Raw genomic sequence first — 17,095 nt, 5'->3', positions numbered from 1 at the left:
CAAAAACATAACTGTACATCTCAAATATCTTTTGATGTAGAAAATTTTCGGTATAATGAAATGAAAGACTTCGAAATCCAACAGCAATTACGTAACATCACCCTTAAACAGCAGAATTTCTTTAGCTAAAGAGAAAAAGTTTCGAACTTAGAAGTAACATCAAAGACAGTACCATTTTATACACATTAGTAAATAATATAATTCATTGAACTCAAAAAAAAACCTCTTATATCAGTTGACTGCCAAACCATGAGATAATTTGTTACATGTGAGAATAACTGTAAGAGTTGACCGCATTCGCTCATAGTAGATGGATTTGCCTATTCTGTTTAGATTTGAATGCATATGTAGTGGGGCTGGGAGATGCATCGCCAAAAACCGATTTAGGATTTTTCTCTAAACCGATGCATTGATACTGCTCCAATCTACAACACCAGTCCAGGGTTGCTGCTGTTTTAATCTACTTTTTTCACACTATTGTTAAATTAGCAGTGCGTCAATCCAATCTGGTTCAACAATGAATGTGCAAAGAGTTAGACCAGCGGTCGGCAACCTAAACAAACTAAAGATCTACTTAACAAGTTCGTTGAACACTAAGATCGACTTGAGGACTTGATCGGGAAGAAAATCATTAAATGAAAGATCAGGTGCCACTTTTTTTCTCGAGTATGAACAAATAAAATTCTGGCTTTTGTTTTAAAGGCTTTTCTTATAATCGAGGGAGTTAAAGTGTTTCCTTTTTGGTTATTTTTCCGCAATCTGCTACAAAATGTTACTGATTTTTTTTGTTCAAGCCTGATTGTTGAATACGGGTCACTTGACAGAAATTTTATTTTCGTGGTAGACTGCGCAAAGCCTGGTGACGCAGCTAGTAGTATTACTAATACTAATAGACGATGTAAAGCGGAAAAAGTATCTACAAATATATTGGTAGCTCAGCCGGAGTCTTAATTAAAAAAAACAGGCTCACTTTAATACTAGGGAGTTCAAAGTTATTCCTTAGTACCAATGAGAACAGAAAAAACAAAACACTTTTTTGAAATAGGGGAAAAAATTAGACAGTAATAATCCTTATTGAAAATCTCCGGATATTGAATGTTAAAAAAGCAACTTGAAGTCTGACACCAAGTTAAAAATAAAGCCAAATCAATGTAGGTAGTTGATAGGGATATTATAATATAGAAGACAAAAGGTACGCAAGAAAAGTGATAAAAGGCATTTAGAAATAATTTTGGCGACAGAAAGTGTGAGTAGGATTTGAGCAGGTGTGTGGGACAAGAAGTGGAAAGTCCAAACATTTTGTTAATGGCCCAAACAAGTTCGATTTTATTACAAGTACACTGTTAAAACCAGAAGTGCCACAAGGGTAAAGAATTTCACACTAGGGTGAAAAAACGGTGACTCAGGGTGCAACAGAGGTTAGGAAGTGTCGTTAAGGTGCTTTTGGTTCCTCAGTGGGTGAACAACGTTAACTCAAGTACTAAAAGACCATTCAATAGGAGAGAGACTCGTTGCGCAGGCGCCCTGACAACTCCAACGACAACTTCAGTTTGAATGGCGAACGAAGGAAGTTGCAACGAAATTTACTTTCACATTGAATGAAGTACAAAAGTGAAAATTTCGTGGATTAATCTTCGAAACCTCGCGTAAGTAAAAGCATTTGATCATATTGTAGCTCTTAGAGCTTTCGAACATATTTAAAGTGTTTAAAGTATGTTGACAACTGCTTATTGTTCCGTTTACCTTATTAAATATTTAATATCTTGCTATTTATATCCTGCAAAACTGTTACCTAAAACTATCTATAAGTACTATCTTGAACAACAACAACATTAAAAATAAAAACTTTAAATCAGCTGATAATTGAATAGCTAATTCTGGAATAAAAATGCATCGACGCGACGTGAGCAGCCTATATACCAATGTATATTTCTTCCCAATGAAATAAATACATAGTAAAAACGAACAGAGCAGCAAAGGCGGAGGAAAAAAAAACACGTAAAAAGAAATCTCTCTCACTCAGGGTGACTCATGAGTTTCACATCGTGTTTTGGTTAACGTATCTTTCATAGGCATTATTGCATGAGGCGAATGTAGTTATCTACTCGTTTTTATTTTTAATCTGACAGAAAACTTGACATTGGAAAGAAGGGCTTTTAAATTAGTATTTATCTTGTGAGCATAGGGATACTCAAATATCGAATCTTATAGTAAGTATTGATATGTTACGCTCGATTAAAATTTTAAGCGTTAATGAAACGCTTTTATTTTCCCATGATTCTAATCTAATGTTACCTAATATTTCTGGTTGTTCCTGCAAATGATTGATAAATACCCCTGTTCATTTTCAGTACGGATCATGCAGTAAAAGCTGTCAACAACATATTAATTACTGAGCAGTCCAAGTGTGAATGCAAGAAAGTTAGTGCACGAACAGACAAATCAAAGTCATGAACACTTCTAAACTATGTTCGAAAGTTGAAATGTGATCAAATGCCTTCGTATATATAAATCAAAATAAATAAAACACAATTGTATTTAAAAACTCACACATCCGGGGGGGGGGGGGGAATCTCTATAGGAAGCAATAAAAGTGCCATTTTTCTCACCTAGGGTACCACCTTTCACCTACGGTGCACGTTAGGTGAAGGGAGCCAGTTTTTCACCCCTGCTAAAGGTGCAATTTCGGCTCTCTTTCGGGTGTCGCTGGTGAACAAGCGTTTCACCCCTGAAAGGTGCCAAACGCAACCTGTAGTTTTAACAGTGTACATTAATACAATGTTCCATACTGCTCATCGTTCAAAAGAAGGTCATTCATTTTTTGCGTGAACGAATGGATCAGTTCATTTTAAGGATTTGCTCTTTTTGACCTGTTTGTTCATGTACGACATATCCCTACCTCAGAGCAACAGTAAGACATCTAATCACAGGAATAAAATTAAGATATCCTACTGTTGCTCTGAGGCGACGATATGTATATATGTTTTAAGCTATAACTTAAATGTATGTGTGAGTGTTATTCTTTTTTTTAGCTATTGTATACAGTAGTATCGCTTTTTAACCATTATTCAGATTGTTCACGGTTTTCCTTTACGCTTATCCGCGGTTACTGTGCCACCCTATTCCGCGAATAATCGGGAGTGAACTGTATATAATGTATGTTACCTATACAAATCCTCAGTTGACGCCAGATCGCAATCACATTTAGTAGGAAGACATTGGGCACCCAAGAAGGAGATGGATATATATATAGGAGATCCATAGAGGATGTTAAACGATACAGATATGAAACATATAGAAGAACGTTGCCATTGAAAATGAAATGGAAAAATGTTGGGAGATTCACCTCTGGTTTTTTTGAAAGTGTTGATTTGTTTAACTTTGGGTGAGTTCATAAAGTCGAACACGTTTAACGAGTGAAAAGAGTTAACCGAACGTTAACCAAAAAGAGAACGCGTTAGCTAACTGGTCGTTCAGAAAGTGAAACTCTGTTAGTTTCGTGAAGCGAAATTCTTAACGAAGCTCACGAAGGAAAGAGGTGATTTGCTCAGTTAGAAAACATGGCGGCGCCCAGTGCATGCAATGCTTATGTTTTAAATAATGCGATATATGCGCGGTTTATAATGAGTTTATTGGTGAGCATATGAAATTTTGTTGTGATAAAACACCAGGGTTTGCAGGGTTGAGAAAATTTCAGTAAAAGAAATCGAAATAAATACTTCATACTTTAATTATTCATTTGCTCTAGACAACTATGACACAAAATAATAATAATGCATTGTGAATTTTACTAGCCTTTACTGATGCATTGTACTTTACTTTTTCCCAACGGGGGAAAAATGTTGTCGGAGATCGGAAATTTTAAATCAAAAACACATTTTGCATTTTCCTGTAACTCATCAAGAAATAATTCAAAATACCTTGTTTAAGTCAGGTCATATCTGATTTTATAAAAGTTTGTAGATTTATAGTGAAATGTTTTCTATCCAAAAAGAGTCGGTGTGACTTTTTCTGCATATACCGGGGATACGTCAATTTAAGAGAAACAAGAGACTGTTTTCTATACATTTTTTACAATCCTATACAATTAACAATATTTGCAAACAGTAGGGCAGAAAATAGAATGTGTGGGATTATTTTTTTTTTCTTTCCTAAAAAAAGTACTATTTGTTGTTCTGTGCTAAGAAACAATGATGGAATCTAAAAAATTATCTTAATTAAGATGAAATTTAGTTGAAAGGAATCTGAAAATTTATTTTCCCCTTTTTATTTTATTCAAAAGAAGAATCATCTCGTCTTTTTTTCATCACTAACTTCAAAATACATATCCTCTGAAAAAGCAATGATCTGTGTCGTCATTTAACCCAGTGCTTCTCAACCTTTTTTACTTTGTGGCACACTTAAGAAATTTCTAGATCAACGGAGCACACTGAACTTAATTTCGCAATGGTAATATAGAAATGTTTTTATCATTCAGTGGTAAAAAGACCAGGGTTGGCAAAAACCCGGGTTTTTTTAAAAAAGCCCATGGACCCAGGGTTTTTTTTTAAATAAAACCCCAAAAAAACCCAACTAAAGTTGGGTTTTTTAAAAGAAATGTGGGTTTTTTTTGTCTTTTTTTTTAGGGAAAATGTGGGGTACTTGTAGCATATTGTAGCGTAAGTATATGGACAAAGTGCAAAAATTGTCTTCAGGGGAAAAAAGCTGGAAAACTAGTTAAAATTCAGCATTCTCTGAAGAAAAGTATGAAAGACGAAAAAACTTAAGTATGGTGAAGTTTCAAGTTTTTTAATTTTCATTATTACCAACAGTTAAGGCAAAGTTACTTCTCGAGTGATAAAATCTATTGTTCGTTTTTAATTACTACGTTTTTTTTTTTTGCATTTTACTTCATTGTATTTCATTTTGTTATGCAAAACTACTATAGAACCTCAAGTAGTTTAAATCCCTTTTTACTGAATTCCAGCTTAATCAAGACATTTCTTTGAATTTTATGCTGCCTGTTTTTCTATTTCTGTGTACAGAATTAGAAATATTCAACTTTTTCGTAAGATAATGAAAATACTTTACCTGTTCTGTTTTCTGTCGACCTTTTGAAAAATCTGTTTATTTCTAAAAAAATATACCTTGTGTTTATTCGAGATTTGTGATGTGTTGGTTAGTAGAAAATAATTCACATGAAAGCCTTTTAACTAGATTCGTTTCCTCTGTACACATATTGAAAAAATCAGATGTGACAGGACTTGGTCGAGATAATTTGAGTTATTTATTGACCAGTTAATGAAAAAAGTTAAATACATTTATTTAAAATCTTTGAAGTATTTTTTTAATGCCGTTAAGAGTTAAGAAATACTATTCAAGTTCAAAATTCATTTTTTATGTTCATTGTCTGCGGTGAAGAACAAATAAGAAAGAAGTTTAAATTGTGAAAGTATTTAAATTAATTATTTAAAAAAAAAAAAATTCTTAGAAAATTAAAAAAACCCAAAAGTGGGCAAAATAATGTTTTTTTTTTAAATGGTTTTTTTCAAAAAAAACCATTGGGTCCAATTCGGCCAACCCTGAAAAAGACGGGGAGGGGGTGGGGACTTTTTTCATATAAATAAAACAATTATAACTAACGTAGAGTATATAAATTTATTTAGAAATTAGAAATATTTCTAATGTATTGAGGTTGATAATAAACAACAAAACTACCTATATCAGATTTTACAGAAAATTATTTTTCATATGTTTCAAAACATTTCGGTCAAACATGTCATTAAAGTGCTCACTGCAGTTAAACGATTTATTGAATAATATTTCAAGAAAGAAGCAAGCAAGAAATTATAACCAAACACCTAATTTCCGTTTGACAATAATGAGACACTTGAGCCTGCCTTGAGGAGCAAAGTCGTTTGATGCTCGGCTCTATGTTGGACATGAAGTTCTTGATCAGGCTCTTTAGAAGTGATCTCTAGCTGTTTTTTTTTTATAGGTGTGAGGATTGAGAAGCTGAGTTCGCAAAGATATGTAGTTGAAAATGGTAGCAGCACATCAATATCAAGACAAGAGATGGAGGGATACTCATTTTGAACCAGCAACCAAAATTCGTCCAGAGGCACTTTGCTTAGTTAAGACTACGGCCGCTCTTAAGGTCCATAAATGCTTTTTCGTGCATTCAAAGAAAAGTATTTAACTGATGCATCCGCAGATGAAGCGAATGGATCGCGAATCCAGTCATACTGTTATATGTTAGTATTCTTGAAATAGTGCTTGAATTTGTCCTAAAATAGGACTAAATGCTCTGCCACCCCATTTATCAGCTTTTCTTCATTGCCATTTCCTTCATACCATGTTGACGATCCATTTCAACATGTCCAATGAGCCACGATCTACTTCCTCTCTCCACTCCACAGCAGAATTTTTGACGTGAACTCGTTTAACTTGTCCATACATGTAACTCAAATTCTCTTCATGTCCTTGCATTTTCCGATTCAACTCGTTAAGGTGTTCAAAAATGTCAGCCATGTACGCTAGTTTTTCCAGTCAATATTTGTCTTGCAACTAACTGGCGTACTGCATTTCTTTTTTTAAAATAAAAAACTGTCGTACCCCGTCCCTCAATTCAAAAATTATGTGAAGTACCTTACCGCATGAAAGCCAGCGAATCTCTGTATAAAGAAGTAGGGAGTGCAGATCTGCCCCCCCCCCCTTTCTTCAAAAAGTACGGAGAAAAGGCAAGAATTAAACGGCCTCAATTTCATGAAATTCATGATTTTCACGACTTCAGCTCAGCTGGCGCCATGACAGCTTCACGATGGAGGAAACAGTGTATGGTTTTAATTTCTATTTTGCTAAGTCTCAGAATCGAGCTTTAAGATACTACGATAAAATGAAATTAGTATCGGAACTGGAAAAGAGGAAAACAAAAGATAAAGCTGGGGCTGAAATTCTGGGCGAGAAGGCACGATCCCTGCCTGGGGGGGGGGGGGCGATACTCTCGTTTGCGAAAGATTTAGAAAAAATTCTGTATAATTAGTTGATTTATGTGGAAATTAGAGTCTCTTTTCAAAAACTGTAATAGGATTACAAGAAGTTTAAAAGAGGAGGGGGAGCAGCAAATCTTGCCTCTCCCCTTGTTGGGTATGTCTAATTGCACATGATCGACAGGATGAATTGAGAAGTTGCAGGACGATACAAACGCTGTTCGGTCGTAACATTAAAACAAAATACATCAAAGCTCTTTCCTTTAAAAAACTACGAAAATACCGCGGCACACTGGGTTCCTTGTCACGGCGCACTAGTGTGCCGCGGCACACCAGTTGCGAAGCCCTGATTTAACCTACCGTCCGCCATCTTTAATTTTAACTGATCGTTCAAAAAGTGAACACGGGTAATGAAAAACCGAAGAGATCGTTCGTTAAGCCAGTGAGTTTCGTTAGGCTTTTTAAACGCACCCTCTGCTAAAGTTTTCCAACAAAACCCTGTTAAGTGGACCGACGTGCCCCATTTGCAGGATCTATTGAACCGCATTATGCAAACAACTTCTGTTACAACTATAGTAATTAATATTATCCAAAAACATAAAGTTTAAAGATTTAATATAGCATATTAACTTAATAAATCATTTTCAATTGAAAACAGCAATAAGCACAATTCTTGTGAGGACGGAAGATCTAAATTTTGCTGAATAGAACTCCAACTTTTGCCGAATCGTCAGACAAAATTTGCCTGATGAAGAAATGTTTGGGATATCAGTGACCCCCCATGCAGGGGTACCACTGAATGGAACATACAATTTTTCTTTTGCTGCCATGCCACATTAGCTCTTTCCAGGGTTCGTCGATATATATCATGATTTTTATCTCGATATATATCAGATATTTACTCTATATAACAGAAAAATCGACGCACTAAGTAGCAATTGTCTGACTGCTCTAAAATTTTGTATGCATGAGTGTTTTGACCAGATATGCAAATGATTAAAATTTGGTGTCCGATGAATGAATAGTTTAATCTCCAGCGCATCCAGCAGATGTTCTTCAACAGCTGTTATAATGTTCGGTTTGATTGCGATTCAGATTACCTTTCAACAACTTAAAAATGCCTCGCCGCATGGTTCGTGCTCATTACGAGCAAATGTCAGCGTTTAAAAGCGTTTGTACTGAAAGAGGCCAGTTGGTCAAATCAGAGAATCGTTTGTCATATGAGTCGAAGTGATGCGGTGATTCGAAGATGCTGGTAAGGGGGATGGGTACAAAATGGCAGAGTTCATCTAAGGATGGTAACAATCGACCTAGGGTCACAACAGATCGTCATGACAGAGAGATTGTCCGATCAGCTGTCACAGCGTTTTCTTCATCTCTATGAACCATCAGACATTCAGCCCATTCATGACCATTTACAGACGGTTGGGACAACGAAATCTACGCTCGTGCCGACCGTTACGCCACCTGCCACTGATGCCTACACACTGCAGAGCCAGATTAGTGGTGCATGGCTCAATCAGGTTGGAATGGTGCTGACTGGGGACGTATAGTCTTTAGCGACGAATCCTGCTTCCAACTGTGTCATGACGATCATCGAAGACACGTTTGGAGACACCCAGGGCAGAGGGGGGGGGGGGGGGGATCCTAGTTTCACTTTTACACGCCACACTGACCCTCAACAAGGCATTATGGACCGGGATGTCATTTCCTTAGATAACTGGACTCCTTTGGTCGTAATTAGAGGCACACTTACTGCACAGTGGTACTTTGACGACATCCTAAGACCTGTTTTGCTGCCGTTCCTTTTGCAGTACCCTCGGCTGGTTTTCAGCGGGACAATGCCAGATAACATACGGCACGTGTTGCTATGACCTGTCTGCAAGCTTGGCAAACTCTTCCGTGGCCTGCCAGATCTCTCTCCCATCGAGTATGTCTGGGATATGATGGGATGACGATTGCATCTGGGAAGGAATGTTGATAAACTCGTCCGAGAATTGGAGCGAATTTGGCCGGAAATACCGCAGGACATCCTCCGGAAGCTTTATCAGTTTTTCCATGCCACACTTCAGCTTGTATCCAGGCTAGAGGCGGGTCAATACCTTATTGATATTGTTACTGTAACTCTGACATAAATTCTTCAAAGAATTTAATCATTTACTATTCTGTGCATTGCCTCCCTATCCACCAATTTTCGTCTCCATCGGATCACTCCTTTTTGGTGCGTCGATTTTTTTGTTATCGAGTGTATTTTTTTAACTACAGAATAAAGTATATTAATCATAGTAATTTTGTTTAGTTTACTCATTATTAAAAATAACCAAAAAGTTATTTACTATATTTTATAATGTATAATACCTCATTAACATAACAAAGTAATATAATATTCCCTTTTACTTGTTTTATATTCATAAAATTATTAGTAATGTAACAGATTTAATTCATAATTAAAGTGCCTAATTAAACATTTATATTCTTTTTACATTTTAATAGAATTACTAAATATTTAATAATTTTCTACTTGGTGGATTATGTTATAATTTCACAGCTTAATCTAATTACAGTAGTCTCGAAAATCCAAGGTAATTGGGGCTCGCTCCACCTCGGATTTTCTGAAAAGTTATTTGGACTACATAAGGACATCCACTGTTTACTTCGTTATGCTATGAAAAGAAACCATAGTGTGTGTGTCTCCTCGAAAAATTTTCAAATTTCAACATAAATATCAGGGGTCGATCCAGCGCCAAATTGGGGCCGCTTTGCGGCCCCTTCACAAAATTCCGCATGGCAAAAGCGGCCCCATTCACAAAATTCCCCATCGCAAAAGCGGCCCCATTCACAAAATTCCGCGTCGTAAAAGCAGCCCCTTCACAAAAATTTATAAAAAGGCAGCCTTTTCACAATATTTTTTAACCGCAAATGTGTACGCATCTACGCGGGAGCCTCTTCCACCTTCCCCCATCTTATCTTTTTGCTTGCTGCGTGAGGTGTTTTTGCTTCAGAGCGTCAGAGGGGGGACGGGAGAGGGACACTTGTGATTGGTAGCTTGTTTTCAGGAAAATCCTAAATTTTACTTTGATTACGCAATATATATTTAGTATTAATTTGTGTTGAGTTTCAAAATCCAATTCTAAAATAACTTTACTTAAAATAAAATTATTTTACATGCTGTTTTTATATTTTTATTTCTTTTGAAGATCTTGATTTCCTTACATCCGCCATGGTAAACGAATTTGGCTCTCCTCTGATATGCCCCCCTCTTGGCGAGATTTTAATTTTTCGCTCGATACGAAAATTGCCAATAAGGCGATAACTTGGCAACCCTGGTTTTGCAACTTGAACGCTGGAAAGTAGTTTCTCGAAGTTTGTCTTTTTGCACGTGTATGTGTGGTAGGAGGTAGGTGCTCATATGTTTCGCTCTTAGGGAGATTTTAAGTTGAATACTCTAAAATAAAGTTTCAATTCAAACTTTATTTTAGAGTATTCTTTTTCTTGTTGTTTTTTAATGTTAATTTAGTTGAATTTTCTATTTTAATTATGAGTTCGGTTTGTGATGTTGTCCAAATGTATCAATTGAAATTTTTGAATGAATCTTCTTTTTCTTTTTCGTCAGGTCGTCCAACGTTTGGACGTACCGGAGTCCTAAATAGATTTTTTATATTTAAACTAATTGAAAATAAAGAGGTTTTTTTAGAATTTTTAAGGGAAATTGGTTTACTTAAGAATGAAATGTTATGTTCTAGATGTAATTCTGTTATGAAAATGAAAAAAACTAAAAAATGTTCAGATGGGTTAATTTTTTTTGTAGAAAGGTTATTGGGGGTGTTGTTTGTGGAAAAGAAGCAACGATCAGGAGTGGGTCATGGTTTAGTTCTAGCAAGTTGAAAATAGAGGAGATTTTTTTGATAACATATGAGATTTTAATTGGGACCAAAACTGCTGATATTGAAAGTCAATATTTTTTTTCATCACAAACTTTAGCCGATTGGCGAAATTATATTAATGAAGAAATATTAAATTACATTGAATTAAAATCCGAACAAATATTCCTAAGAGCGGAACATATTTGCACTGCCTCACGTGAGGAAGTAAAAGAAAAGTAAAAAAGGTAAGTGAACATATTTTGAATTATTGTGTTTCTGGTAGTTTGTATTTTGGTCTGGTTGGCATTTTTGTAGCACAAGAATGGTGTTAATTTCACATAAAATCTGAGACTTTATTGTATACTGAACGGAGGAGATCTGTGACTTATATCCGACTGTGATGTATATTAAAAGTCGGAGGGATAACCTGGCGAGCCCGAGGTCTCATAGTACTTTCGTAATGAGACCGAGGCAGGGGTCTCATTACGAAAGTACTATGAGACCGAGGGCTCGTATCCCGGAGAAACAACGGAAAAAAATTAATGCATTAATTTCATTAAATAATTAATGACATAATTTGAATTTTTCCTGTTGGCGCTAAAAAAGCATCGCTAAGAACGATGTATGACATATGACGTCATACATAGTTTTCTTGGCGACGCTTTTTTGGCGCCAACAGGAAAAAGTCGCCAAGAGGGGGGTATATCAGATTTGTTCCACGAATTTTTCGCATTTTTGATGTTTACTGTACCTTGTTAAGAGGCAAACAAATAAAATTTCTTATATATTTATTAACATCATTAAATTGCAAAGTTTTAAACGAAATACCTACTCTGCAAGAACGTCAAAAGTCAAAAAATTAAACGCTGAATGCTGGTGCAGTATTATTTTGGGTTTTAATTACTTTTAAGTTTTTCAAACACATACATGGAATCTTTAATGAGTATTTCACTTCTGTGTTAAGAAATATGTGATATCTTTGAGTCTGTTCATTTTGTATTTATTAGGAGTTATCATTACGTTCAGCAGCATGTGCAATTTTCATTGCTCTTAAAGTATTTGAGAGGGGCAAACAGGAAATCTGTTGTGAGACTTTCACCTTAAGAAAGTGTGCCTTGCATATGTATATTTGTAAAAAGCAATAAATGTAATGTATGTGTCAAATTACGAATAAAATGTTAAGGGTCTTACTTCCTCCCTCCCCCAGCGCATTTTCTCTTGACAGCTTTCAGGTATTCTTCAAGAACTTGCAATCACCCCTGAAACCTGTCTAGGGCTTTTCTATAACGATACGACAGCTAAAAATGCTTTAATGTAATCTTTTCCAAGAAAAAAATCACGAGAAGGTCTTTTTTACAAAAATAAAGAAAATTCACAAAAATATTTTGCTTTTTCACAAAAATAACGAAATTTCACAAAAATCTTTTGCCTTTTCACAAAATGGGGACCCAAAAAATAAAACCTGGATCGACCCCTGAATATGTTTCAATTAACCTTAAAAGAATTTTGATTATTTTTTCTTTATGTCTAAACGTACTTGTGTGTAGATATGCAGGAAACCAAAAAATGCCCTTTGATAGTCCTAGAAGATTTTTTAATGAGTTTTGTCGTGACATTTGTGTCTATGTACGTGAGCTTACTAATGTACCTCATATAATACAAAATTTTTTTTTCATAGAAGGATAAAATTTTGTATATACTATACAAATCGTACAACGTCAAGTTTTGCACTCCCCTTTTTAATTGCAATCAGGTATTCCAAAAGAGCTACTTATTTGTTCTTTGAGGCAAAACAAAGTTTTAATTTCAAGTCATTTATTGTATAAATCTACTTCCTACTTTCTCCAAAGCATATCTTAATCCATCTCTAATAGTCAATGAGTTTTTCACGTCATGTTATTGACATAAACCTTTCAGTATTTTTTTATTACCTTAATCTATGTTCTAAGCATAGCAAACTATTTCGATTTTCAGATTAAAATGTTTTGCTTGTAACATATATACCTTAAAATATCAACAAAGCACCTCGAATTAAGCGGAACATAGGACTTTTGAGACTCTACTGTATTTGAAATACATATTTTTCATTTCAATGAAATCTATAATCTAGCTTGATATAATATAACTTTTAAGTTTCAGCAATATTGATTTTGGCAACATTGTTAGGTTTAAATGCTAAGTTAACCAAATCACTTTTTAAAAACAATTGGAGAAACACCACATTAAAAGAAACAAAAACACAAGTTACCTTCTTAAGTAGCAACATCCACCCAGGACCAGAAGTTGCAAAGTCAAAGATTTGACTTCAACACTCCAACTCGCCATCCAGGGATTAAAATCTACGAGGCTTTCCTCGGAAACGTCGGCCACCACATGCAGCATCTTCGGCATCCTTTTTACGTTTCCAAGCTCGATATCGATCAGCCATATTATACAACTCATCGGGAACAAACTGATCAGCCTCTTCAAGAATTTTAATCAAAGGTTCGGCATGCATCCAGTCTTGCCTTGTGAAAATTGAAATAGCAGTTCCTTTCCTACCAGCTCTTCCAGTTCTACCAACACGATGCACGTATTCTTCAATATTGCGTGGAAAATACATATTAAAAATATGAGTGATATCTTTTATGTCCAAACCACGAGAGGCAACGTCAGTAGCAATCAATATTCTAACGTAACCAGTTTTCAAATCGTTGAGGGCCTGCTCTCGGTCGTATTGTTCTCTATCTCCGTGAATCGATTGGCATTCAACACCTCGTAAGATCAGGTCACTAGAGATGTCATCGGCTATGCTCTTTCGCTCGACGAAAACGATTGCTTTGTCCTGGGGACCCATGTTGTCAAGAAATTCTTTCATGAGCGCTCGTCGGTCATCGTCCTCGGCAAATATAATTTCCTGTGTGACTGAATGAACAGCAGCCAAATTCAAAGCACCAACATTCACTTTGAAAGGGTCAGTCATATACTTCGCAGCTAGTTCTTGGATGCTGCTTGTCCAAGTGGCACTGGTCATGATGGTCTGTCGATCCGGACGGACATCTAACAGAATTTTACGAATCTGAGGCTCAAAACCCAAATCTAACATTCGATCGGCTTCATCGAGAACCAGATAGGTCACTCCGGTAACGTTAATGATATTATTCATAACTAAATCATTGAGACGTCCGGGAGTGGCTATAACGATGTCGACTCCTTTTGAAATGAATCCAATCTGGTTTCTTCGACTTCCGCCACCGTAAACACAAACGCAGCTAATACCATGATAAGAATATTTTTTGGTTTCAGTTTCAATCTGCTGAGCAAGTTCACGGGTAGGAGCTAAAATGAGACAGCTCGGCCCCACGCGTTTTTCCCTGGGAGTCACCTGCCCCACAATATGAACTAGGGCCGGAAATAAGAAAGATATGGTTTTTCCAGTTCCCGTCTGAGCGATACCAATCATATCATATCCTTTCATAATGATAGGCCATGCCTGACACTGAATAGGAGATGGAGTAGTAAACCCTTGATTTTTGAGTTCCCGAAGCAGTTCGGGATAGTGCTTGAAGGCATGCTCAAAAGCTGAAATTGGATTGGGAATGCTCCTCTGATCATCTGGTTTTACTTTGAGCACAGAAATAGAATTCTTAGCTGCACGAAAAGCAGCAACCTCCTTAGGAGTCATTTTGGAAATCACTATGTCTTCATGATAAAAGTCCTTCATTATGCGAGGCAAAGCAGCAAGCTTCTTTTTCCTTGCTTCTTCAGACCGTGCATTAAGTAAATCCCAATCAATAATTTGATCTCCACTGCTATTTGTATATGAATAGCTTTCTTGAGGAGTCTCTGCAGACGAAAAGTTGCAAAAACCGTTGCTGGTGTTATTTGTATACGAGTAGTTTTCTTTCGGAGTTTCCGCTGTAGAAAATTTGCGAAAATCTGAAGTTAGCTCCTCTATCAACTGTTTGGCTTTTTCACAAGCTTCGGATGCGCCAAATAAACGAACACAAGCTGTACTAGCACTTCTGTCTTCTTGAATTACCTTGATTCGAGCGCCACTTTCTTCTTGAAGCTCTTTAATTTTCGAACCCCCACGACCAATTATTTTGCCGACATGAACTGAATCAACTTGAAGTTCTGTAGAATCTTCATTATTACTGTAGCGACTATTCCTATCGTTATTGCGGGAAAACTGTCGACCCGCATTGCCTGCTTGCTGTTCTTGGGTCCTGGATCTATCCGAAAAATAGCTTTCGCGACCCCATTGGGATCCGGCTCCATCATTGCGTTTGGGTTCTTGTACATAAGAATCTGAATACATTTTATTTTCCCATCGGGAATTGGAATTTCCGTTTGTTGTGCAGTTCTCATCGCTATCTTCATCCCAGCAGTCATCCATCTCTTTGCACAAAAGTTAGCTCCTAAATACTAAAAATCAAATTAGAAGGTAATTCTTATTGCTCTACAACGTAAAAGAAATGTCAATTTGCCCGCTGCACGTTGCTCAATCCTCGGATACTTATTCCATTCCATGCGCATGCGTGAAATCAACAGTTGCCAGATTCCAGTTTGAAGATTGAGTAACATTCAGGTAGGACAGCCAAATCTGGAGTGCCACTTCGTAAGTGAATCAAATTTCCTTACACATGACGTCACTGCAGGTATTTTATATACCTGAAGAACCTTTTAGAGTCCCTAAATGAAAACATTTTTCTATAGGGACTCTAGGTCCTTTGGTCGCCGACTTCATTAACATAATGTATTCTGCTGCTTAAAAAGCATAATTTCCGTTCAAAAAATCAGTCTTTTAAAGGTTTTTAACTCAGAAATTTTGTAGAAAAATGATGAAACGATTGATCTGGTTCGAAGTTCTTTCTTTGCGTCTTATTTCCTTGTTAGAAAATAGGTGAAAACCAGCATTTTCTTTTTATTTATCACTTTTCTTTACATTTTTCACTGTCATACGTTTGTATAAACACATTTAGATATACAGTGCAGCACCGTTTATACGTTTCTCTTTTGCACGCTTTTATCAATTATACGTTTTTAAAATTGGTTCATTTGTACGCTTTTTTTATACCGTCCCTTTAAAAACGTATAAACGGTGCTTCACTGTATATCTAATAGTAAATAAGTACAATGATCATTAATTAAAATGGAGTTGATTTAGCGTTACTAAGAGCTTAATCAAAATACCCGCTGACGAAAAGTTGAAAGGAGCATGTCCCAGGTCGTTCCCGGCTCCTGTAGAGTCCCTAGGGACTCAAGGCTCCTGGGGTAAGCGGTGTCCTAGGGCGGCAAAATTTCGAAATTGAAACTTTTTTTTAAAGTATGAATATCTGTTTCAGCGCCATAAAGTTCACTGCTTCAATGCTAAAAAAAAATTTAGAGTATGTACTAGTGCTTGGATGTGCAAAACATAGTTCGGAGCTTAACTAGAATTTCAATTTCATTTTACAAGCGGCAAACTGCGTGATTTAAAAATCTTTGAAAATATTGATACTGTCAGCCCCGTTTAATCAGTTAACAGATAAACGAATACCCCGCTTATACGAATAAAACCTCCCGGAACCCAATATGTCCCCATAGACGCAATGTTAAAGATCCCCGCTTAATCAATAATTTCCCCGGATAATCGAATAATATTTATCAGCTTTCGAAAACATTTTTCTTAAATTTTTTTTGAATAAATTAGAAACCAGTTAAATAAAAACAACTGTTGAAGTAATTTTTTGCCTTCAACAGGCTTTTAATACTTCTATTTTTCATCAAAAAGTTTCTTCCATTTTATCTAAATTTTTTTCGTTGCCATTACAAAAAACAAGAAACGATAAGTCGATAACTAACGATAATAAATTCGGAACTCCAGCGCTCGAATACGCTACCTTGCGGTGATTTATAAAACTGCGAATGCAACTAAAACATTGCCACGTTGCACTCCACGGTGTCTGTTGACGTAAACACAGGCAGTTTGTTCTGAGTATTTATTAACGCAATGTGTCTTAGTTTGCTTTCAGCTACAGAAATTAATTCGTCCCTTAGTAGTATTCTCGAGCTTCTCAAAATAATGTTAGTTTTCCTTATTTCTTTCAAAAAAGTATTAAATGGTGGAAGCATAAACAAGAAAACTCTGGATTAACAAAATTGGATAACGTTATACCAGGTAAAATTTTTTATTGTTTTGTATGAATTTGTAAGAATATGAGTTTTTTTTAATCTTAAATTAATTTAACTAATCATATTTTACAGCAGCATTTAGTTGGAATGGACAGTATGCAAAATAGT

At 36.0% G+C, this 17,095-nt stretch overlaps 1 protein-coding gene across 1 annotated transcript; it reads right to left on the bottom strand.

Annotated features, from left to right (window-relative positions):
• On the bottom strand, positions 1-15,297 carry LOC129225973 (probable ATP-dependent RNA helicase DDX43). The gene is made up of 2 exons (XM_054860541.1): positions 13,080-15,297; positions 1-125 (listed from the first exon to the last, which is right to left on the bottom strand). Exon 1 carries the CDS (start codon positions 15,207-15,209, stop codon positions 13,164-13,166), a length of 2,046 nt encoding a protein of 681 aa, XP_054716516.1. The 5' UTR covers positions 15,210-15,297; the 3' UTR covers positions 1-125; positions 13,080-13,163.
• Between the last annotated feature and the right edge of the window lie 1,798 nt (positions 15,298-17,095).

This window comes from Uloborus diversus, chromosome 7 (assembly GCF_026930045.1).
Source record: "Uloborus diversus isolate 005 chromosome 7, Udiv.v.3.1, whole genome shotgun sequence".
Lineage (NCBI taxonomy): Eukaryota > Metazoa > Arthropoda > Arachnida > Araneae > Uloboridae > Uloborus > Uloborus diversus.
Note: the sequence above shows the minus strand (reverse complement) of the source record. Positions and strands in the feature narration are given on the sequence as shown.